Genomic DNA, 26,420 nt, shown 5'->3' on the forward strand with positions numbered 1-26,420 from the left:
AGCTATGCTTAGAACTCCCCCCATTTTTGACGTTTTTTGAAATGAACAGTGGTTGCAACAGCTCAGTCTAGCTTCACAAAAAGTCTTCTCTAGAGAAAGGGAACATTTATCTTTAAGACAAAGCAAAGAAAAATACCTGGTTAACCTGAAACTTAATGCCATCTCTACTAAGCAGCCTGAAAGCCACAGGACTTAATAGAGTTGCTCAGTGCAAAGCACCATGTCAAGGACAGACCTGTTTTACGTCAATTCAAACATCAGCCTAACAACGTTAGCTTCCATACCCCACTGCAACTAGAAGAGGGTCTAAATTCTTTTGTCACTGGGTTTCAACGATCCACTCGAATTCCTAGTGAAGTCTATCACAGCCCAATGTATTTACAGTCGTACAAAGTCATTTATACCATAATATATCGTAACAGGGTCCTTAACTAGTTCAGTCTATTAAAGAAGACATGTATAGGCCTCCTCTTCCCTATTCAGAGGGCTTGTAAGCAGAGCTGCTGTCAGGAGCACTGACTGGGAATCCCTTTACTTCCACAGCATACTAGGAGACTCCTCCCAGAGTGAGGACATCAAAGCAGATGTTGCAAACTCGAACTGGCTTGTTCAGATCAAATTTTATGATAGGAATCTCCTTTGTTGAGCACTTATGGCAGAGCAGGCGTCCACAGTGTCGGCTGTTGATAGAGGGGTGGGAGAAAAAGGGATTTCACTCATAGTGAACACCAAGGTTTTTAATGTTTTATATTCTTTATCAATGACAATATCACTAAGAAGCTGCAGTAGCAATTGAAGTGCTACATTTTTCTTATATATTTTAATATCTCTCACATAATAACTGAATACTAATACCAAAAATGCATGCTGCTTCTATACTAGTCAGTCACCTAATACTACTTCCACTGATGCACATGCAGTTTCTCTGAACAATGGTCAGTCTTACCTGTGCTAAGAGAAAAATCATAGTTTAGCATCCATCTAACCTGGTATATTTTGTAGAAGTTCAGACTAGTTAAGAAAAGACAACTCCTGTCTCAATAAGAGCAACTTGTGTCACCATCTTCAGTCATTTCCACATTACAAAGAGCAGCCCTAACCTAGAGCTGGCAGTGGCTGCCCAAGTCTCCCGCCTGCTTCAGAGCAAGCCAGCCCCACTACTGAAAGCAGACATCCAAGTCCTCTGGAGCTCTCCACTGGAACTTTGACATGATTTCTCATTTCCAACACATCAGAATATTAAGTGCACAAGCTGCTTAAGATACAATTTTAGTCGGATCACAAGTTACTGATCTAACAGCTAGGACAGGCTGGGATGTTTCAGCTAGATTACTGGTTATACACCTACATTAACACAGATGGCTCCTAAACCACCAGAAGGAACAAGCCTAGCTACATTTGGAAGAGCTACATTCCTTGTAAGCATAGCAAGATGTGTTGTATTACCAGTGATGCTTTCTTGTTGTGACTCCAAATTTGGCAGTGCATTCATAGCAGTTGGAGCCATCACACCAGGGAGGTTCTTTTGTCAGCATATCTGTTAGAGACAAAAATGTAAAGGCAAAATGGGCTCAGATACCTCGGGTGCACTGTAACATTGAGGAGGTTTTTTTGAGTTTTAGGCTGCATTCAGTATTTAACTACTCTTGTTGTAGCTGCAGTCTTGTTTGCAGTGTATAGTTGCTTTCATCAACATCACATTATCCACAGCAGCTATACAGCACAAGTTAAGAGACAGGATCTAGGTTCTAAGCTGCATTAGATTATGACACTGGCCAGGATTCTCCATGTCTATCCTTCCAGAAAGATTAATACTTAAGTATTACAGCTCTGCATTGGGCAACTCCTCAGGTGATCATAAGAAAAATTGATTATTTCTACTCCCCACTTAAAAGTAGAATATTCAGAAGTTCAGCCTCTCTGGAATCAGTCATTTAAGTCAGAGGTCCAGAGTTCTTTCCTCCACCAAAATATCTCAGAAGCATAAGCTAGAAATACTTTCCAACTGTAGCACATGGAACTTACCCAACAGTCTAAAGAGAAGCTGTTTTGTAGCAACTTGGTAGTTGAAGATATTGACTCCTTGATTATTATTAACTCCAAGACGAGCCCCAGCTCTCACTATTGCACGACACAAGTTTGCATTTCCCTTCATGTAAGCCAACAGGAGCACTGAAAAATAAAAGCCAGACACCTTCCTGCTAGGAGAGTGGTAGGTCTTGTGTTACACTCAGTCCAGAGTAGGATCTTTAGTTCTTTTAAGTTTCTGTGCAATATCTGCATTTGCATGTAGTATTTGCATAGTATTGAACATACTAGTGACAATTATTAGCTTTACAAGTGACATATGACAAAGACAATACGACTTGAGTGACTTTCAAGTTTAATAGCTGTTGAATTTCACCTACCTGTGTTTCCTTCAGCATCAGGTTTGTCTAGAGGGTACTCTGGCATACACTCCAAGAAGAGGTCACAGATGGCTGCTGCATTATCTTTCCCATATTGTCCCAAAATATGCATTGGTGACTGGCCTCTGGGGAAAAAGAGTTTGCCATCCCAATCAAAGTCTGCTTACTGCTAGAGTTACTCATGCAACTCTCCTTGTTTTCAAGTTAAATGTAGCATTGTTTAAGTCTGAACCAAAGTAACTCAGGACATCATACACAGCTGCCTACTTTTAACTTCCTTTTCTATGTATACATGATTTCCAGACAATTTAGACACAGCATGCTCTGCACACTTCACCATAAAATTACTGTAGAAATACTATAATCCAAGTCAAATCTTTAGGGGTTTTTAATCTAGTCATACCAGCACATATTTTAAAATACATTGTGGTTCTTTTAGTCTGTTAAGACTATGCTAATTACCTAATATTAAAGGCTTCTGCATCTACATTGCATTCTGTGAGGAGGACCCGGATATTGTTTAGACGACCATGCATCACTGCCAGATGAAGAGCTGAAAAGCAGAAGAGAAGCTTCAAGAATCTGAAGTAGTTAATGTCAACAGTAATTATTACAGCCTGATAACATTAAGCACTCCCACTTCCCCCACCTTCCTTCTCCAAAACTCTTTCAACCAGCTTTGATTTCTTGGACTTTCCTTCTCCTTTTCATCTTTGAAGAGTGAGCCCATTCAGTGGGCTATCTCTACCACTATGAGATATTATTAGCAGACCTACTGAAGCATTTACATCTACTTGAAGAACTTCAGAAGTTTACCATTATTTCCATTTTCATCTACAGCTGCAAAGTCTACTCCATTCTCCAGAAGGACTGAACAAATTGTGGGCAAATCTTGTTGGGCTGCTAAGTGAAGAGCAGTCTGACGATGCTTAGTCAGTTCATTCACCTGGGCACCTGCAAGCAGCTAGAAAGAAAGATAAAGGAATATGTTCAGAGATGTTTTCAGGGCTGTTAGGCAACACTTTATTTCTGTGAATGAAGTACAGAAGGCACCACTGTACAGAGATACTTTTAGGTCTCCAGCATATATAAAATGCTCTCATTACTGAGCTGCTGCAACTTGCAGTCATGTCCAAATCTGCAGAAAAGTGCAAGGCGAGGTTCTTTAAAGTCAGCCATGCTACCCAGCGACTGCTGCAGATCAAACATGCTTATGCAAAGGCTACTGACACAGCTTGGGTAATGGTACAAGCTAAGGGAACTTTGTGCAAGTCTGAGTTCTGTTTCAGAAAAAGTGGTGCCACCTTCAGCTGACATCTCCAGCCCACAGGCAGTGTGCATTAAGACAGAATGTGCATTTTCAATTAGAGGGAAAAACCATCTCTCCAGTACATACCAGATTACGGACAATGATCTCTGAGCCAGCTTGTACAGCCAAGTGGAGAGGTGTCAGTTTGGAGGCATCCTGGACCCGAGAGTTTACATTAGCCTGTACACTTATCAGGAACAGCACACTCTCAATGTCTGAATTCTGAACAGCTACATGCAGGAAATTCCGACCTTTATTATCAACCTGTGTCAGAAAGGGCATGTGAAGTTAAATCCATTATTTCTGTAGAACAGCAAATTATTATGTAGCAGAACATATATTCACCATGAGATACTTGCTCTCTCTACTTGAGGTGAACTGTAGTCTTGTTCCTTTCACTGCTTGACATTAGTGACATTTGATAGATGTGACTATCAAATAAACTGAACTGAGAAATTATCAGCTGCAACTGCTCACTCTATTCTGCTTCAGACTATTTTTTTTTCTACTTTATAACCTTGTCATTTCTTGACCACACACTGGAGAGTATTATGACAGACAAAAGGTTAACAGCTGTTGTAGTAAGTACTGAGCAGCAGTTAATGATAAACTCTGTTAAATGAACCAAACTTGAGTCAATCTGGCAGTTAACACCTGAGAAGGAAGCAACATGCAAACCTGCCACACTGATGCAAAGTGTATTCATTTTTTGGCTCAATAGCCTGTGCATGTTGTTGTTCATCTTTGCCTTGAAGCTGACGTTAAAGCATATTTAGAACTGTCTGTACTTGTTACAATGTTTTAGATATATTACAAGAGCTCACTAAGCACTCAAATACTTTACTAAATAATTAAACTTACATAGGGTAGGAAGAAACTCCTGAACAGCTGCCTGAAGTGTCACACCAGAAGCCTGAAGATACAGTCGGAGGTTTTATAGTTCAGCAGTGCAGCGTAACATCTATTATTCAGTTATTTTAGGTCAGGGTTTATATTCTGGATAGCTTTAGGAAAGCCAGGTAATAGATTTTGGTACTAGTCCAGCACAAAGCAAGAGTAGAGTTAGAACCTTTTCCTTAAATACACATATGCCTGTTCTTCAGTTTTAGTACCAACAAGATAAGGTTTGATGAGACACCAGCTCTCGATGTTCTTATTCACATATAGCATGTACACACCTCAAGTTTCCCAATAAGTCCTGCTACAAAAAAAAACCTGGCATCTTGCAAACATCATTGCATGTAAAGCCACAAAAGGCTAGAGCAGAATTTGCTTGTGAACCACCTGTTTCCACAGACTAGTGCAGCTAACCAGCATGACTGGAATGCTCCCAGTTACCTGTTCAGCAGCTCCTGGCTCCCTCTTCAAAATTGCTTCAGCTGCTTTGTTGTTTTTGTACGTCATAGCACATGCAAAGGGGGTCATTCCTTGCCTGTCACGTACGTTCAGCTTAATATCCGGATGTGAAATCATAAGCTGAATGATAACATTGTGCTGGTTGCTAATGGCAACATGGATTGGAGTTCTTCCTTCTGCATCCTAAAAGGAAACCAGGAAGTTTGTTATATGAAGATTGAGTAATACACAAATCCTTCCCCAGCTCTGAAAACTAGAGGAAGCTTATTAGTTTAGTTCTGCGACATACCCAGCTGCCCTTGGCTGGGACACCAAACAATTGCAGTGGGAGCTCAAAACCACAGTGTAAGTGAAGCAAATTGGTATTTGTTTCTCTAAGTAGGTTGACCTCAATCCTGTGCTATATTAGCCATTTAAGTAGCTCAGAGTGACATTTCTCATGTAGTCAAGCCATTTTAAGGGGAGAAAAGAGCATTCAAGACCATAACCAAGCATTCCAAGAGAATGCTTTGAAACTAATATTAGTTTGAGGTATTTGATGGTAATATTTTGTAGTATAATTGATTTTTAGAACTCAATTTTTGTCTGAAAAAACGATGTCCAGACACCAGTATACAAACCAGCAGTATCATTTCCGTAGATTCAGCATTACAGATGTTCCCTACCTTGACTCTCAGGCACTAGTGCCAAGTTTTCTGGAAGCAAAACACTTGCAAGTTCCCTCATTGAAAATACAACAGCATCAGGAATGTTTGTTATGCAGAGTATTAAAGTCTAGCAAATTCAAATAAGGTGTTTAATCACTTGTCTGTATCAAGCAGCAGTTTACAGGCATAACTGCTTTGTGACTACGTGTTCTGTCATTTTGATGTCATTTTCAATAGCATCAGGACCTAGAAGTGTTATGCATTCATTGCTGCTGCTGCTATTTGTCAAACTTCTGTCTCAGGATTACTGTGTAATCAAAAATGAAGTGTAACTCAAAGTTATGTCACCTCAGTTTACTCAGTAACAGAAGACACTACCCAAACACACTAACAAAGTAGAGTATTCTTGATTTTTACACTATAGCTGATTAATGTCAGCAGAATACAGCCCTGCTCCTGCCTTTAATTCACAACAGGGACAGAAGAGTTGAATTCAAATCATTACATCAGAAAGTTAACACTGCAAAAAGTTTTCTGTATCATTATTTTCCTTCAGTATAGCTTCCTGAATTAACCCATCATATGAGCACATAAACATTAGATCTGTTAACAGGAGACAGGAGAGAAAGTAGAGCTGCAGCCAGTCATCGCACTGGCTCAGCCATAACAGAAGGCCCTTCTTGGTCCTATCAAGCAAAACATACAGCTGAGAGGGAAGTCTGTTTTCACTACATTAAAGGCAAAGAATTTTCTCTACATACCTGAGCATTGACATTGGCACCAAACTCCAAAAGGCACTGGATCACCTCTTCTAGTCCCCAGCAGGCTGCCAAGTGTAGGGGTGTCTGTCCATCATGAGCTTCCTCTTCTCCTTCTCCGTTTGGGCCTGGCTTTCTGGGGCTATTCACATCACAACCACTAAAACACAACACAGTAAGTGTATTACTTTTAATCTAGATTTAAACAGTTCCAAACAAGGGTCAGAAAAAAAGTTTACAAGAGCTGATCCAGCAACTGCTGACACATTCTACATAAGCACAAATTCCTGGTTAGTTTGACTCTTGTCATCAAGAACACAATGCTAATACAGACAACAGAATGTGTCTTTAAGATTAGTCAGACTTCCATAAGTGTCATCTACTCACCAAAAGGCTAATGAGACACATACCTGTCACTGGCTCAAAACAGTAATCAATTAATTTGTCAGGAAAATATGTACATGCACATTAGAAGGTTTATATCTTAGAAGGGGGTCTGACCTGCGAATAAGAAAGCATGCTATCTGTTCACTGTTTTCATCAACAGCTCTATGAAGAAGGGTTTGTAAGCAGCCACTTGGTCCTGACCCCCAACACGTTGAATCACAGCCATGTCTAACCTGGAAGGAGAAGCACAATGAGGCAGTGAAGGTTTTTTTTATGTCGCCAGCAGGCTCCTACTACTTTATATAGTCCTCGACTAATGCTTCTGAAACATTATCCCTTAGAGGTAGAATTTGAGATGCCTTATCTATTCTTGTTACAGTCATTGAATTTCAGTAAGCTATTTTCACATCTTCCAGACCAGCATTTTATTTGTCTACTATCTAATCCTTAATTAGGTAGGGTTTACTAACAATCAGATAGCAGCCATACACTCTGAATAGGCAGGTTTTAGTCCAGTTTGGGTAACAGTTCTCCCTTGCAGCAGTGACAGGCACCTAAAGCAAGTCAAGTAGCATCGGCAGACGTTGCCTTCGAAGGTCTGGCCCATTTTACTTGCTTTTCCTATACATTCAGCTAAACAGAGATAGTTTTCAGAGATAAGTTTTTTCAGGAACTGTATTTCTAGTATTTGTATTCTACTACAGAACTACTTACTCAAGCAATGCAGCACCTAAATGAGACTTGTCCCACTCTACGAACTATTCACAAGCTTTATACATGGGAAGCTTCAGTGTTGACTCCATAAAGACTCTCATCCAATACCAGCACAAATGGTTAAGTACAATTACAAGATCTATTTCTCAGCTCATCAGCACAGCTTTTAAATAGTTGTCTCCAGCAGACAATAACTGAATATCAGAGTCAAAGCTTTCAGGTAACTTCCTTATGAAGGAGATGTAAGGAGGTCTGCTTACATCTCCTAAGAAGTCTCCTGCTGTTGCACCTATGCCTGAAAGCAATTAGCCTTAAAAGTAAATATAAGCCTTTAAAGGCCTTCTTCATGGAACTTTAAGATGCAATAAAAACCAGCACATACTCTAAAGCATAGATAGAGGTGTTCAGTGTTATTCAGGAAGCCAATGGTTACACAAATCTGGTATGCTAAAGAGTGATGTTTTCAGTAGATCCCTAGTCTTTCTAGAATCAGGAATACAGATAGCATGTTCTATACTTTTATTACACTGGCTGCAAGATATTTGGCTATGCAAAAAAATATTTCCCAAGAAAAATGAACTTCTAATGAGGAAAAACATCTAGAAGTTAGACAGCAGTATAGGACTACTCTGTTTTTTACGTGCATTGAGCTTGTTTTTTCTGATGAGCCCTTTGTGGCTAGCAAGATGCAAATGAGATTAAATTAAGTCAACTGACAGTCTTACCAGAGTTGATGCAATATCTTCCAGGTTATTTTCTAAGGCAAGCCATAAAGGAGGATTTCCTTTTTCATCTGGCACAGACATGTCTGCTCCCCTGGTACAAATAGCATCAACCACAAGAGGGAGCTGGTTTTTTATAGCGAGCTGTAAGGCAGTCTCTCCATCCTGGGTTCTGTAACAGGCACAGTTTGAAGGGTGTTACTACTGCATTATAAAGTTAGCCCTCGTCTTACAATCATTTATTGGCAAAGCCAAGAATTATCTCCTCATGTGTGTGTTTTTGCTGTGGTAAGGCCATATCTCTACAGCCAAAGAAATACACCATGTTAGTTTTTATTACAACTATGCAGTTTACCTTTCTCCTCCTACCACATTTAGTAGCAAGTGATTGATTTCTCAAGTTTGAAAAGTACGTTAGTGTTCTTAGCTCAGAGACACTATCATTTCCTTAAGTGCAGGAAATTTATTGCATTTCCATTATTTGAAAAGAGTTGCCTCAGAGCAAGCCTACTGCCACAGAAGCAAACAGCTTAGTCTGCACCGTGGTAACACTTCAAGCAACAGTCAGAAATACCAACTGTTAAAAAACTGAAGTTAGAACAGCAGTATTAGACAGTTTGCATCCATGGCATTCCTTACACTACAGCTCACACCAAATTTCAAAGACAGACTGTCAGTCATACAAGCAGACAACTGTTCTGTTCAGTCTAGTTACCAGCTTATCTGGGAGATACTCAGGAGGTAAGTTCTACCAGATCCTTGTTGGTGGAGTCATACTTAATTAGTTTAGATGGTAGAAAACATGCAGCTCCAACAAGCTGGCAAATAGATGAGACTACAGAAGTTCAGCACCATGTCTCTAGGACTTGAGTTTGTTACAGAGGATTCTGTTCAACCTGTAATTAAGTGGCAACTTCCTCAGCAGCCTCAAGAGGGGGTACTGACCAACGGAGCTATATATAGGTCCAAGTTTCACATATGCAATCCCTCATCCATAACTAGTGCCACAGAAAGCACCAAAAGCTTAACTATGCACAGATCATTATTTGAAACCAACTCCAAGCCATTACATAAAGGCAGTCATCACTACTCACTCTTAAATACATACCAAATTGAGTGTTGTACCAGTTAAGATCTTACCTGACATTTATATCTGCCTGATGTTCCAGCAGGAAGAGTGCACTCTTACTGTCTTGTCTCTGTATTGCCATATGTAGTAGAGTCTGTCCATCTGACATTGTGTCATTGATGGATGCCCCAGATCCAAGTAGCTGAGCTGCTATTGTGTGCATGCCTAAAGAGTTAAAGCTCATTAGTATTTTACCTTCAGTTCTAGAAAAGAACACACTGAAGATTAACAGCTTGAAGATTTATTATTTTTCAGTAGTTACAGTAAGAGAAGCATTGATCAATGCTAGACCTATTAAAATTTACATACATGAGCTAAAGCAAGTCCTGACTCTACCTAGCTTGAATATTCATTTACAGACTTAATGAATATTGATTACTGAGTCCTCTTGGTCTTGCTTAAAGCCACAAGATACGGCCTGGTATACAGCAGAGCTTTCCCATTAGTACTGCCAACCTAAACATAGCAGAATCCTCCTTAACCATACCTAGCCTAACCCTTCATGTTACTTCCGAGTTCTGTCCAACAAACATATTAACTCTGGCATTACATTCAGATGCTAGTCCTTGTTTAGGGTAGTTCCTCCTCCTTTATCTCAGAAGCAGAAAAGGGCAGTGGTAAAGAGAAAGCTACATTTTGGTTTCCTTTTGTTGGAAAGGAAAGCAAAAAGCCTGAAGGGTAAAGATCGATGGTATATAGACGACATCTACCACTCCTGTACAGAGCAACATCACTAAGCTTCTGCCTCATCTCTTAAGTCCAGACTATGAGTAGTCATCCTCCATACAGCTGCTGTTTCCAGCTCAGTAGGACCATACTTAAATTGATTCAGTAGTCACCAGACCACCTCTTTCTTTTGACAATGTCCTGATACTGTTGAAATATCAATTAGCTGCCAACAAAAATAACTAGTTTTCCCCAAACCATTCCCCTCCACACTTCAGACAAGAAGGCATCTTCTGAATCAGTATTTCAAGTTCCATTCCCTTTAATAGCTACTGAAAGTAGCTCACCTTCCCTTTGTAAAGGTCAGCATTACACGATTGACCAGCATCTAGAACAGAGCTAACCACAAACAGACAACATGCTGATCCACATGAACACTACCAGGGTGAAACAATTCCTCAGAACTGCAAGTACAGTTGTGGCCAGGAGGCTCCAGGCCACGTGTTAGTGAACAAGGGAAGCTGTAGGGATAGAAATCTATCAGTAAGTCAGATGTGACCAGTTTTAGAAGCTGAAAAATCATCTAAAGCTCTCCTTCACAGTTTTTTGCTAGCAGCACAAACAGGGACATGAACACACACCTGCTGTCTTGTCTTAAAAATCTTACCACATCATAGCTTCCATACCTTTGTAAATTCTTATCTTGTTCTGAAGGCACATACCTGTCCAAAGAGCCAATCCCAGGACAGTCTGGTCTCTTGAGTCCTTTAGACTAAAGTCAGGAATAATTTGCAAGTTGTTGGTAGCATGAAGAGCATTAGCTAAAAATAAATAAATAAATAAAAATAATTAGAGCATTCGTGTATTTTACCTGCAGCTGCACATTGAAAGCTGCTGCAGCAGCAACGTCACATTTTGAAGGCTGTTCCTTTAGCAATCAGTTTGAAAGATCTGAGCAAGATACCCTCAGTTTCCCAAGCATGATACTGCTTAGGATTCAGGTAGTATTGCCACTAATCTTAATACTTATACTTAAAAACATTCAGCTTCCTAGCCAAGAGGCCTAACCTGCTCCCTTTCTACCTCCATTTCCAAGCACAGCAGCCTATACAAAGCTCTGAGAATGAAAAGTGGAGGCTGTACTGCAAGATGGAGGCAGCATCCCTCTTCCTCAGCTCCCTGGGATGGAGCATCTCTTCCCCAATTCATCTACTCCCTCCAAGTACCGCTTATGGTAGGAAACAAAAAAGGCCCTGCTTCAGCTGTCCAACTCCCTCCCTGCTGCTAGAAAGGAGAAGCTGAACTAGTAGAATTTAATAAACTGTCATCTGCTAGTTATTTCAATACTCAAGTCTGAACTCTCCTACAATACTGGCATTACTCTGTACAAAGTCCTCTTACTGAAAGAGGAGAGGGAGGCAGAAGTCTCACCACAAAAAGATGCCTTTATCTGTATTTGATTCCAGCATTTATCTAAACCAAATGCTTTGACAGGGACAGAAAAGGGATCTCAGATGTACAGCTAGAATACAACCTGAGGCTAAATGAGTCCATTACCTACAGCAGATAATTCAGAAAGATTTATGGGCAAATTAATTTTCTAGTCTTAACAAGAAGACAATTTGAGTTTAAGTCTATGTTTAGACAGTTTTACTAACTGCTCTATTTAAACAATGTTTAAAGGAAGACATGCTTTATTAAGTAGTTTGTCAAAACACATTTTAGATGCCATTTAGACACACCAATCCACTACAGCATCAATACAGTCTGAACCAGAAAAACACTCACCTTTTTGTTCCAGGATGACTGACACCACATCTGGGTGATTGTAAGCAATAGCCATGTGAAGAGGAGTTTGCAGATAAACACTATCTGCTGTTGGAGAAGATGTATCCTTCTGACCAAGCACTGCTTCTGCTGTCTGGATGTTGGGATTGGCTCCTTGTTGCAGGAGTTCTGCCGTCAGGTTTGCTAGGCCATGCCTACAGGCTGTATGCAGTGGTGTTTCTCCCTTTAATAAACAGAATACTAGGTTAACAGTTTGAAACATGAAACCCAGAAGAGAAGTAGCTTTTAAATCACTATGCCCACAGGCAGTGCTGTGAAGAGCTTATGTCCTAGTAGATGAAGCTCCTTAAGACTTTCATACTACACGAGTTAGCCTCTACTAAGGACTCCATTACAACAGGCACTGAGGAAATTGTTAAAATCATGTTAAAACTGGTGATGCTGCAAGAACAGTGGCACAAGAATGCAACAGTTATCTCTGATCACTAGTAAATATCTAAAAACATGCAAAAGGCTCAGCAGGTGCTTCAACTTACTTTAAGCTATGGTTAGTAATGAGAGATCTCTGCTATCTTATTTCTTAAGAGAAACAAGGAAACTTTCAGACTATAGTCTACGTTTCTGCTTTTACCCGTTTGTTTTGGTGGTTGACTTTTGCTCCATGAGTTGCTAGGAAGAGAGACGCTGCCTCATTTCCTGCACCAGCTGCCCTCTGAAGCAAGCAGTTTCCTAAAGAAAACCATGAACACTGTTAGACTGCTATTCCAACCACACTTTGATACTAGTCAGTGTGCTAGCACCTTACCCACTACCTTGCAAAATTAAAATTTGAAGCCAACAAGGAAAATCCCACCTACTAGTTGTCCTGTTGCAATGCTGGATTGTTGTGTGCGCTACCATTTAGCGATTACACATTTTGAAACTGTAAAGAAGATGTTAAGACCTGGCAAGGAGTCCAGATTTTCTGTCACTTCCTGGAAGTTAAGCTCAGCTTGGGACCTACCAGTGTTCCAGTTCTGGGTGAAGCTACTACCACCTATCATTTACTATGCAGAAAACACTGCTGAAATCTCATTCAGCTCTTCAAAATGCAGTCAGCACTAAACGATTAACTTAGAAACCTTCCATCTACCCAGAAATACAAACCTCTCTTTTACCTGTTACTGTGTCTGGAGCATCTGTATTGCTGCCTCGTTGGATCAACCTTGCTGCAAAACTGTTCTCATCAAATGAGGTTCCATTTACAACAGGAGCATCCTCGAAAGGGTTTACAGACTGATCAGATGATACAGTGATATACTGAACTGCGAGCCACAGAGCTGTGCTTCCTTCGTGATCCTTCAGCTCCAAGTCTAGTCTAAAAATAAGAGTTAATGTTCCACAATTTATACCTTAAAAAGTGGTTCCCCAAGGCAGCTTAAGTTTCAAGTGTCTGAACAGCTGTACTAGTGAATCTAATACCTCACTGACAACTTTTGCTTGCCAAGAAGCCTGCTGTAGCTCCAGTTACTTCAGAGAATTTGTGAATACTCTGAAACAAGCAAGACACCTTTTAGTGACCACTGGATTTAAGCTCATTGCTTGTAGAGAGAAGCGCAGCCCTGGTAGATTTGGGCTCCCACTAAATGTAACAAAGAGGCAAATCCTCTTGTGTTTGAGTAAATTGCATCCAAGATCTGCAAATTCAACTAGAAAGAAACTAAGTCAACTAAGTATTCTGCTTCATCACCCTAAGAAGTCACCTGTATTAGTTTTAAGCAGAACCCAAGTTGAACTTGAGAACATATTCAGACATTTTAAGAGTCTTATTACTCCTTTTAGCTCCACTACAAATGAAGTTATTGTTACACTATTTCACCTAGCCCTCTTTGAAAAAAACACTGAGATGCAGTTTGCTTCCTCTTTACAGTAGAGCAAAAACTTACTTGGCTTCTGGCATTGTTCTGGCATCTTAAGTTATGCAAAGCCTTTACACTGTTGCATCCCAAGCCTATTGCTTGCCTTATTATAAGGCAAAGATGCACAGAAGAGTTGTTAAACCAGTTTTCTTATCATCACTGTACAAAGTAACCTCAGTGTATTTTACATTTAAGTGAAACTTACTGTTTGCACTGGAGAAGCTGACTGAATACAGGTTCATTCCTGACCACAATTGACACATGTAATGGTGTCCTGCAATTGGAGCAAAGTACAGTTCCATTAGTAAGTGAGATATTTAAGATTTTGTCCATAGTCACCAACATGCCCCTACAGATTTATGGGGTTAACTTTTGTCTCTGCTTTCAGAATGGTACAAGCACATTTTGAAAGAAAAAGCAGTTTACCCTTTTAGTGGACATGATTTCAATTAATTTAGTAGTAATCAACTCTTTACGCTAACGTCATTTTTCTTTGAAGGTTTGCTCTTACAAGAGTTTGACCCATCTGAACTGAGTAGCTGATACACTCCAAGTCTTCTATATCATTTTATGTACTTCCTGCCAGCCCAGCCTAACCTGTGAAGCAGCTCACAGGCCCTACACTTCAGATAAACACATTGCAGATACTGCCACTTTCAGATAATTTTACTTTCACTGACAGCTTCTAAGATAAATACCTTTCAGGAATATTATTTGTCATCTTAGTTCACTTGCTTTACTGTTCAGTGATTCCAAAAAGGCAAATTAATTGTGTGCGCATTGTTCCAACACAATCAACCCACCCCAGTTTTCTATAGCTGGGCTATGCTTAATTGGTCATGACAGGGTACCATTCAACCTGCACAGCTTTCTGCTCTGCAGACCCACAGATCTCAAACTGGATTAATGAGTTCACCTTTCCTGCTTCCAGTACCACCTGTGCTTTGCTGACAGACCTGAGCAGGTTCTTAATGAGCTGCATATAATCACCACAGTATTATCTGTTAAACTGGTAGCAGACTTTACTTCACCCAGTATTTACCTTCCTTTGTTGTCTTGCATATTTGGATTGGCTCCTGCCTGTAAGAGGGACTCTGCTATCTGTGCCATCTCTGCCATAACCTCTGGCAAATGCTTCTTGGGGCTGTATGATGCCACAAGGTGCAGAGGAGTCTCCTGGTCTCCCAGTGTAGCAGCATTCACACGGGCACCATTTTTAATGAGAAAGTTTGCAGCAAATTTATCTCCTTTTGTGAAAGAAAATAGGGTTATTTATGGATACACTGGAACCCTTTATACAAGTCCAGAGAATGGATACACGTTATTTCTCTCTATACCACAAAATCATTCCAATACAAGTGTCTGCTCTTAGAATGCCTTAGCAATAGGTAACTTCAAGAACACTTCACTGCAAAGTCAAGATTAAAATAATTCATAATAACCCCTTGGATGAAGTGTTTTGCCCAGAGGTTACACGTGACAAGTTCACACACTAGTTTATTTGTTATGGTGATATTGAGTTTGCTAGTTCCTCTATCACGATAAATCCACTGCTGCTTTAATGCACAATTGGACAAATTGTGAGACTACACATACAAGTAGTTTTTGAACAAAAGGTACTATTCCAGGGCATCAGTTAAAAGCATGTAGTTGAAGTTAGTCATCATTTGTTCAGTATTGCTACATAAACAAGCAGTAACACAGCCTTTGCTCTTGAAAGTTGAGGCCTCATTATACACAGGGTAAGGGCTTCAACAGTTAGGACCCACCATGCATGGAATTCCTAAGAACCCCCTTTTGAGAGCTTCTCAGAAGTCAGAACTTAGGCCCACTTCAGTACATGAAACCTTGGACTTGAAACACCAACATGCAGACAATGACTTCAGGATAACACTAATTCCCCTTACCCCAAAGACTACTTTGAATAGACATATTCAAAAGTTGCTCGTCTTGAATGCAAGACTGGAGAACAAAGACTGCTTGCCTGTATAAGCAATATAGATTGCTATATTATCTCTGCCAACAAAAACCAAAATCCCATTTTCTGATTTCCATACCTGACATTCCCCCACTCTCCAATGATCAATAAGGAGTAAGAATCGCGTGGCAAGTTCAGACAATGTGTTTTAGCTTCATTTCCAGAACATGTGATTGTTAACAGTGATTAATTCACTGAAGCTTTGGTTACTGAAAAGCAAGCATTCATTCTCACAGCTCTAGCTCAGACTGAAAGCAGAATTAGGAGAGTATTAAGTATGAAGAGCAGCCTGCTGCAATCTTTCTAGTGCTTTATAGGGTTGCAGCCATCACAACACTGACCTATGCCTAGAAGGTCTCCTACTCCTGCTGCTGAAGTTTCATTCACAGGAACAGACACCAGCATTACCCTGTTTAGATAGGTAGGAGATTAAAGGAAAAAGTAGAGAGCTGTATTTTGAGCTCACAAAACTTAAACTACTTCCAAGAATCCAAAAGAGCTCGCTGTTAAAATTAAACTTATGCTTTTAATTTGTAGCACTACAATACCCATGAGGTCCAGTCACAGGCAAGGTTCCTGTTGTGCTTGGCTTTCTGGAACAGAGCTGCCAAAGAGATCACTGCAGGCAGCACAAGGCACTCGCTACAGACTTTTACCTGACTTTGTCCATAGGCCAAGATGCTGCTGCTCCAAAGCCTGCAGAGTACTGGCCACAGCAACCAGGTCTTACTAGATGGACTTTCCAGTCTAAGTTGTAGAACAGCTCAAGATACTCAAGTAGCTGTACTCTGACTCCACTCTGATAACTGTGTGATTATTCACCAGAGCTTTAACGATATTCACACTGGCATAGAAACACCTTCACCTGCTCCTCATCTTCTTCCAGACAGTTTTTCTTCCCCTAAAACTCCAGTAACAAGGACCCTCGCTACTAACCATAATCATAAAGAAGCAGATGCTGCATTCAACCCAGGTCTAGAACAAAGCTTCATCTTTGTGGCTAGGCTGTCATGCTTGATTCAACTATTTGTCAGAAAGACAATGTGTTGTCAAGTTAAAATATTCTCAGTATCTCCCTACATTCCTTCCTTTAGCAGACAATACTCTACTAGATTGCTTCTGAATGTCATGCAGTGTAAGTTGAGTTCACCAGCCAGCAGGCTAGCTTTCAGATCCCAAATAAGAGTTAGTTTTTAAGTTTAAAAAAAAGAAATAGGACAAAGTTCATCCTTCACTACATTTTTTTAACTGAAGTGTCAACTACAAATCGACACAGGAATAGACTTTGGAATGTATATTCCACACTGGGAACAACTGCAAGTTAACAGGGCTTCATATCTTATTTACTTACCTCTTTGGATGGCTTTATGTAATAGACTCCAGCCTCTCTTGTCTGCCCTATCTACATCAGCCTTGTAGTTGACCAGTGTAGTTGCAATACTCTCCAATCTTTGGGAGAGGGCTAGATCCAAAGCAAGATCTCCATTGTGATCCAATTCATTGAGCTTCCCAGGAAGCTACAACACAAATTTAATCAATTGACATCAGTTACAGGTACACTCACCAGCCCAACACAGCATTTTAACAGCCCATTCCAACTACCACAAGGTTAGACCTTCAGCTCCAATGCTAAATGCTAGTGCTGCATTTAGGTGAGTGCATCTTATGGAGGAAAACAATCAGAAGATTAGCATCACCACATGCAGGTCTACCCAGATGGCTGTTCAATGATAAAAATAGGAGTTCTGCTTGCAAGTCTTGTTTAATTCACTTAACTAGGAAGCAAGACTAGTGCACTTTTAAAAGATGTTGCCTATATAGACATGTTCAACATAGGACAAGGAAGAATTATTCGATTATTCCTTTAATATACCTCAAATCCCAATTGGATTAGCACCTAAAGGTGCTAAGTACTGCTACAGTCCAAGCTTCCAATTAGGATTTGAGGCATCTTAAAGGACTAATTGAATAATTCTTGACAATTAATACTTGGATAATTCTTCCTTTCCCACTTGTTGGGGGAGAACTTATTTGCTAGTTGTTTATAGAGTGTTCATCCAAACAGAACCAACACCTGTTACTTCAAACATTCAATAGAAGAGGAAAAAGCATTTGTTCAAAGAAATTATGCTTACTGAACTACCACAAAGCAGCAAAGTTGACTAGTCAACTTTAAATGTGCACGCAATATCAAGTATTGGATTTTACTAGATATAATCTGTTGCATGCAAGATTTTTTCAGCAGGGATCCATAACAATTATGTCTTTACAGAGCCTTTACTGCTAGACCTCTGTTACATACACAGAAGTAGCTATGGCAACAATAAACATGCAAATAAGAACTAGTGACAAAAATCAATAACAAGGTTCAGACTGGTAGTTAGAAACTAGTTATTTGGAACACTCAATTCTAGAAGACAGATCAAGTCAGTCTCACTATACCTGTGAATCCATTTCAATAAGATACAAAAAGACTACATCTTCTCTCTCAACTTTTATAGCCTTATGCAAAGGATATTCTGTCTTTGACTTGAACATTTTATACAATAACTGAGCACTCATGCTACTGAAGTCTTCTTTACGCAAGTCATCCTAGAAGCAATAAAAAAAAAAGGGTAAGCAGTACTCCTGTTTTATTTATAAACAAGGCATTGCACAATGTAATTATGAAATTCACAAAACAAATTCAGTTAAAAGCTCCATTTTGATAACATCACAGCAAGCAGGAACAATCCAAGATAGCCTTTTAAGACTAGGAAGAAACACTCAGGAAGTTTTACATCTTACATTTTAGTTTCAAGATCAGTTAGTAAAATTTTGCTTTCTTTTTGTCTACAGACACGGAGAACTAGCATTTTACCAGGCACTACAGGAGATTAACACCCAGTCTCTATTTCTGTCTGGACTTAAAACACAGATTAGAGTTTTCTGACAAAAAAAGCCTACAACTATTGAAGACTGACAACTCCACAAAACTTTGCAAGACTCTGAATAAAAGTAAACAGAGACTTAGAAGTATAAAGACCTTACAGAATCAGAGAATTGTTTTGCTTGGAAAAGACCTTTAAGTTCATCAAGTCCAACCATAAACCTAATACTGCCAAGTTCACCACTAAACCATGTCCCTAAGCACCACATCTACATGTCTTTTAAACACCTCCAGGGACAGTGACTCAATCACTTCCCCAGTTAGCCTGTTCCAATGCTTGACAACCCTTTCAGTGAAGAAATTTTTCCTAATGCCCAATCTAAACTCCCCCCAGTGCAACTTGAGGCTATTGCCTCTTGTCCTAATAGGGATGATATGTTACTTCAGAACTTCTAGAATTGTTGGAGGACCTCTGGGGACCCTGTGAAGCACTTTCTACTGACTCCTGTATCAAATTAGGAGTCAGGAGGGTACCCACAGGAGGCTTTGACTTTTAGCCTTATGTTTGAGTTGGTGCTCAGTTAACTGAACAGAAAGAATCTCATTTCCAGACAGACTACAGTGTCAGAAGTTAGGAGCCAGAAGCAGGAAAAAGTTAAAATGGCTGGCCTGCAGGTTCAGATACAAGGTTTGTTGTTTTGTTTTTTACATATTCACAGATCAAAGCACTCCCTTCTGCTTTGGTATCAACCACACAAACAAACATCCACATCTGGGTGATGCATTTTAGATTTAGAATAAAGTAAATCCTCACACACTAGTCTGCTGTTGACAGGTTCTATTTTCAAGGCTAATCCATTACAAGTTAAGTCAAACTTTCCTCAAAAATAACAGATCAGATCAAGTGAGACTTCCAAATCTGTTGCAAGACTCCTTGCCACTCCCTCCATTACAGAAGATAAACTCTTCCCTGGCTTCCCTAGATTATTTTTAGAAGTAAAAGCAGGCCTGGGATTTGTGATCTGTATAGAATGAGACCAACTACAGATGAACTCTAAACAGTTCAGAGTCCAGATCTGATAAACAACCCTCTTGCTTACTAGAATACACTCTTTTGTTTGGCTCATGTTTAGGAAATTAAGACACTTTTTACAGTGAAAAATCTCCAATGAACAGAACAACTTTTCAGGCTGTAAGCAACTTCCTCCCAGTCAAGACATTAACACCAAGACAGACAATGGACATAACCTCTAAACACAACAAAAAAAGTCTTAGAGAAGGAGCCACTTAATGTGTTTTGTTTCAAACATAATTATGAATTAGTATTGTAGAGAATACCACATAACACACAGCATTAAAAGCACATATTATAAAGATAATCGAGATGGAAGGGGAAAAAAAAGTCACTCCTGTCTCAGAAACAGCCCCTTAACTTGCACCAGGGGAACAGGGAAGGCAGCTTTTTATCAACACTGTTGCTCCTTGCAAACATATGAAAGTCAACATAATATGTCACTTTAGTCACTGAAAGTTACGAGGAATCCATGTAATCCCCATCCCACCTGGAATGCTTGAATGCTAGCACAGCAAGAGATACTCCTGAGGTTAGACAGAACAGTAAATTAAGTAAAATTCTACTGATTAACTTCCTATACTCTGCAAATATTTTTTCCTCTTGCTTCTTTCTGATAATACTTACCCAGTGACTAGCAATTATCTCAGCACAATAGTTCAGGAGAGTGCTAGCATTCAGCTCCTCAGCAGTCTGATAGAAACGAATGCAGTTCCTGACATTAACTAGTGACATAACTCCTTTTTCACATCTGTCAAAATAGGAAAGCCAGTGTTCAGTAATCAGGAAACAGCCTTACTGTAAGTATATAGGGTATAAGATAAGTATATAGGGTCCTATATACTCCTTTTCCTAAAGCCAGTAGGAAATAGCTTGGCCTTGCTTTTCTGTAAGGCAAAGCAGCATAAACATACTTTAATCAGAAGCCCTGTAAGACAGTTTCCATAAAAGCAGACTCCTATTAGGATCCATCTAAGCTAAGGTCCCATGATAACACCACACACTGCAGGAGCCTGCAAGTGGAGACAGACACCCCAGTTCCCCCAGTGGAACAAACTGCAGTTCATTTACTGCTCTGAAGTAGGGAAGATGTCTGTATTTACAAGTACTACAGTGATCACAAGCAGTTTTTGTGCCAAAGCTAAAAAAAAAAGGGCATGCTGAATACACCTGTTTGTTTAATAAAGAGAAGGGGTTAAGCTTTAAAAGCAGATCCACTTAATCTTTATAGGTGTGAAGCTATCAGTTCAAGTTTATGGGAAGAAAAGCCAAGTACCTCAGAATAAAGATCAAGTTAAACATGCCAGTGATCTACAAGCAGATATTAAGACTAAAAAATTGAAATACTTGTCTCCAGGTGCAGACATCTACCAAGGCATCTAATAATTATTAGTAGCATATCATACATTGACTTATCACTAAGTTGTGAGCAGACAACAGCTGAGGAATGTTTAGGTAGTACAACATAAAGAGAGTTTTAGGCTGGTACAAAACTTGAAGGCAGCTTTAGCATTGGCCTTACAGATGTCAACTTCTTTGTCAGAAGAAGTGACAGCAATTTAGTTTGCTTCATGTTGAGCCACACTTAAATCATAGATGATGAGTGCCATGTACAGATACAGCCCCAGACATCCCTTGAGCAAAAGATTATTATGTCAAAGGGTACTTTATCCTCGACTAAATTCAAGGTTCTGAAGTTGTACAGAACTTGAAGAGGTTTCAATTTGTACCTTCCTGCTTCTCAGTAACTCTAAATGGTTATTGAGAGCACTCTATACATTCAGGATAACAACCCAGCCCCTACTAGAAGGGTGTAATCATAATCTCAAAATGGCAAAGCATTGTACTGTTACAATTAACCTTCTTTATGAAGAAAAATTACTATCCATATGCACAGAACAACAGCTATTTAAGTTAAATATTTCTTTACCTGTGCTGTTTTAATACTGCAACTTACTTGCCATTAGCTCTTCCTAGCTTCTCTTTAACAATTCCTTTCTTGCAACTCCCCAGAGCTTGTTACTAATATATTGACCTTTACTTTCTCTTAATGACAAATTAGGGTTATTAGTGTGACTGGCAGAAGGACTGGAAAGTAAACATAAAAGCTATGAGAAAAACTGCTACAGTTTAACTGTAGTGCAAGGTCTCGTTTCCTGTGACTAACTGAATATCATGCTGTATTTCTCAAAGTCTTGTCAGAAGAACTGACAGCAATTTAGTTTGCTTCAAGGTTTTCAATAAGTAAAATTTTATCCAAATGCCAGCAGCTATCCCCTTATTTCTATACAAACATGGTTGAAGAGTTCAAGAAGATTCACTGTATTTACCAAGACTCACCTTTCCCTAAGCAGCTGGAGTTGAAATTTATTAGCTAGTTTCATAAGCTCTGTCAAGAAGATATCATCTTCTCTTAGCTCAAGTTCATCTGTGTAGATCCACCGCAGCATTGCCATGGTTACCTCTGGGTCAGCATCTGGTACAGGGAGCAACAGGGATTAATAAAATACCCAAAGAACAATCGCCTATTCAAGTAGTTGCTATTCCTCTGACTGTTAAAGTCACAGCTACCATGAAAAAAAAGATAGCCTTGTTGAAACCATACTGCTTTAGTTCAATCAAAATGTCAAAACAGAGGCAAAACCAGTCAGAAGTTGAAACTAGGAACAATGCTGGCACCGAGCAGGAAAACCTTTTGTCCATTGGAACACTGTGCAGAATGCAGGGAGCCCTGTAACATCTCCTACCTACTGCACAAATACTGCCTATTTAGGGGCAAGTGATGGCCCTTTAAAGTCTTCGGTCCCTCACATATGGCTAAATCCACAGCTACATTTAATAAGCACAAATCCCCTTTGCAATTTAAGAATCCTCACTGTTTTACATGATAGCCATACGTTATGAACTGTTACACTTCAATAAAGGTACTTACACCTTGACAATGACTACAAAGTACTTAAAAATGCTGGGAAACATTTCTAGGAAAGGTACAAAACAGTCAGTTTAAGAAAATGTAAACATTTCGGGTGTTTACAACACTAATCACAAGCCTGATGTTTTTATACATCAAGAAAAATAGAAACCTACACCAGAGGACAGGAGATACACAAGCCCAATGGCCAGGGACCTTTGCACCAAGTCAGAAGCACAGTGACAATCCTCCTTACAAGGATGTAGATGAAAATTACTCCACAACATAAGATCAGACCAGTTACAACAAAAAATACCATTAATTTAGAAAAGTTACATTAGTCCCTTAAACCATTTTCTTTGTTTTTAAAACAAAAACATATGTGTTTGGGACACTGAAATGAAATATCCATCCTAAGACATCTCCTTTACATGGAGAGTTGCCCCAGATTATTTGCAGAGTGCCAGACAGTACGTGGCACCGCACACAGACTGCCTCCTAAGAAACAGGAGGTTTTAGTAAGGCAAATATCTTTTGCCAAACTTGAAGTAATCAGAAAACCTATTTGAGCTGTAATATCAGCTCTGCCTTGGCAGAGATAAGAGTTCATTTTCTCCCTTCCAACAAGAGGAGCTGTGTTCATCTCTTTCTACTCTTCTTAAAGCATAGAAAATTCTGCAGATTACATGAACTCTAAAAACACTCACTTTTAAATGCTGCCTGTATTTTGAAGGAAGGATTCAAGCAATCTTAGCTTGCAAGTTCTTAAGAGAACCTTGACAGTTTTTAGGGAACAGCTTGTTGCTTGCTACAACTACTTCATAACCTAATCCTTGTGCCATTTATCAAATTTTATAAAAATTTCCATTTTACACAGTGGAAAGTATAATTTACTAGCACTTAAGTATCATCCTATAAGAGGAAATATATGCACTGTTAAACATGCAAGACTGCAGTTACATTTGAGATTTGCAGATTAGCTTAAATGGGGAGCTAGAAATGCTATGGACTGCCACTTGCAACACAACTACAATTAATATAAAAGCTTTTTGGTAATAACCTTCTGTTAGCATAGCACTCAATTTAAAAACTCCCTGGCATCTGTCTTCTTCTGGCTGCAGAAAGATCCATAAATCCTTTTGCAAGAAAGCCTGTGCTGTGTCATAAAAGTAGCTAGCTGTGCCTCACTTCTTTCCAGTTTGTCTGCATTTAGGATTCATGATAAGATTAAGTGCAGAAAGTGAAGCCAATGCTTAATATTCAACATGCCAGCCGGCAAACCTGCTTAACTTCATGCCTATTTTTACTGCTCACGAATTAATTGTATAAGACTCTTCTATACTATTAAGTACAGAGGAAAAGCCTGTCAAGAGGTTTAACCTGTAGAAACACTTCCCAGTGTAAGTAAATGCAAGAAACAACTGCAGCAGAACAAAATATTGTCTTGTAGAAGACTGTCTTTTAGAAAACTTCTCTTCTTCACCTATTTTGCCAAGGTATCAAAGTGCCAAAGCAATTAACTTTTTAACAACGCATCATTTCCCACACACACTATGTTAACAAGAAGTATTTCCATTACACACTTCAGAGAAATTATGCACACTACCTCCAAAAGCCCTGTCCTTAGAAAGGAAGAAATCAAGCTCCTCCATATAGATTTGTTTTTCATTATGTTTAGTTGACTCTAGAAAAGACAAACAGGCCACCATTCTCAACTCCTGTTTGTTAAAGAGAAAGAAGGTAGGTTACTGATTTAACTAGCACCAAGTTCACAAGTTTACTACCATGTTTCAGAGACGGAGCTCCATCATTAACAGATTAAGCATCACTTTTTGTGGCTAGCAGTAGTCCAAAGGGTACATGAGGAACCTTGTCCCAACAGGGCCTTTCATCGGTCATCCTAAAGACACTCTAAGCATCATACTCCTAAGCAATGACTGACCTAAGAGATCCAGCTCCTCTGTTGAGGCAAGGTTGGCAAGACTCCACATATCGCTGCGTGCCGCCAAGACAAATTTGTGAGCTCTGATGTGCTTGTCCCCAACCTTTATCTTCAGATCACTGGTAAGAGGAAAAAAGCATATACATGTATAATGCAGGCATCCCCCGTGCTTAGATATGTATGGATTCAGCACCTCCATAGCACCTATGGCCTGGTATCCACATTTAAGTCCAAGTTGTTCAAGACATCAAAATATAATTAATTGGTTAAGTAGAACAGGTTGCCAAATGATACAATTCTTGAGTTTTCTAGGGAGAAATGCAATGAGGCATTAGTATTTAAAGTGCTGGGGGGCAGGAGTGAACCATTGTGGAATAAACTGCAAGGGAACTATTGTAGAAGACAGGAAAATCCAACAATCTTGAGGTTAAATATTTCTGTTGCAATGTCCATACTAATACTGTAAGCTAAGCACCAATGGTTTCAGGCAAGATCAGCAAGAGAACAATGTTTGACAGTAGTCTGAGTACAAGGCAGACTCCAAGAACCCCCAGTTCCCAGGAGACCAGCTGTCAAGAACACTTTGATTTCATTCTGACCCCTTTAACACCAGGTTATCCTTTGTGGTTAGAAAGTACCTGTCCTGTTATTTTAAAATCCCATTACTTGTAAATGTTCTGACTGTGTAGGTGTATTTTCCAGACTATTTTTGAAATCAAAGCATTGCTATAAAACAAAATACAAAGATTTTACTTAAAATTTGCACAAGGAATTGCTTCCTTTCTCCTTTTATAAGTAGATCACTATGCTATGCCTTTAAAACTCAAAGGCTGAACAGAAATTAAGTGATCTAGCTCTTCTGACACATGCTAGCTAACTAATTTTTTACCCAGCATACTATAGGAAGTTCTTGCCAGGCACAGAGCCTTTTCACAGGGAGGCTATTCATAAAGATATGTTAGGGGAAGAAAATTTTAATTAAACTATATTTTTCCCTTACATGACTGAACTCCTTTACTGTATCAGCATTTGCTTTCAGTAATAGCAAAGAAATTGCTAAGTGTCATTATAGTCTCAGAGCTAAATCAGTTAAGGAGTGCACAGTATTGAAGGTGATACTTAATGTGCCTACGGAAAATAAACCATTAAACCTGATTTTGTTTTGAGATTCAAAGGTACAATATCATTTATACCACCAAGTCACATATATCACTAAGACCTGTTAGATTATACAACCAGACAAGTCAATTTAATCAGACTTGTTCACACACAACAGGAGTACAGAACTGGTTTCAAGAATATATCCTTTCAAGGAAAGAGGGCTTTCCAGTTGCTAGAAGATACATTGTGTAATTGATCCATCAATGAGGTATAGATCAGTTTAAAATTACTTCTGTTCAAAGGAAGCTTTGCTGTTGACAGTGAAAGTGGTCAGTTTTCTTTAAGCTTGGCTTAAATATCAGTCTTAGAGATGAATTTCTACTTAAAGCTCTTGATTCAAGAATTGGATTTACTATGCTACCTGATCTTAGCATCCTCTTCCAACAGCAGAGCCCTCTTCATACAGGTAGTAGAGGAAGACTAGTACCTACTGCAGTCAATAAAGTCACAGGTTCCTGTAACACCCCTTTCCCCAAAGCAGCATTTCTTACCTGTACTGCTCCTGCTGATAGAGTTCAGCTACAATGGCAAGAAGTCGACTGATGAAGGTGTCACTGGCACTGTCTTGGTTGGCCTGGGCAGCCAGAAGATTGCATCTCCTTTCTGTATCAGCTAGTTTCTTCTGCAGCTTTACATACTCCTGGCGGAGAAGCATCAGGTGCTTTTCCAGCTTGGCCACCTCCTCTGCAGAGGCAAACTGTGTTA

At 39.5% G+C, this 26,420-nt stretch overlaps 1 protein-coding gene across 1 annotated transcript; it reads right to left on the reverse strand.

The window, feature by feature from the left end:
* Positions 1-508: 508 nt before the first annotated feature.
* ANKFY1 (ankyrin repeat and FYVE domain containing 1) lies at positions 509-26,420 on the reverse strand (the record flags this gene model as incomplete). The annotated part of the gene is made up of 24 exons (XM_010170547.1): positions 509-680; positions 1,447-1,537; positions 2,026-2,172; positions 2,409-2,533; positions 2,871-2,961; positions 3,225-3,372; positions 3,805-3,981; positions 5,056-5,256; positions 6,482-6,638; positions 6,980-7,098; positions 8,305-8,473; positions 9,442-9,595; positions 10,819-10,917; positions 11,885-12,107; positions 12,516-12,613; positions 13,042-13,241; positions 13,988-14,056; positions 14,825-15,029; positions 17,112-17,277; positions 18,203-18,352; positions 20,329-20,452; positions 22,042-22,177; positions 24,555-24,673; positions 26,207-26,420. Coding segments are annotated over 24 exons (3,515 nt in total), but the record flags the coding sequence as incomplete, so codon positions are not given.

This window comes from Antrostomus carolinensis, unplaced genomic scaffold (genome assembly GCF_000700745.2).
Source record: "Antrostomus carolinensis isolate BGI_N321 unplaced genomic scaffold, ASM70074v2 scaffold42166, whole genome shotgun sequence".
Classification (NCBI taxonomy): domain Eukaryota; kingdom Metazoa; phylum Chordata; class Aves; order Caprimulgiformes; family Caprimulgidae; genus Antrostomus; species Antrostomus carolinensis.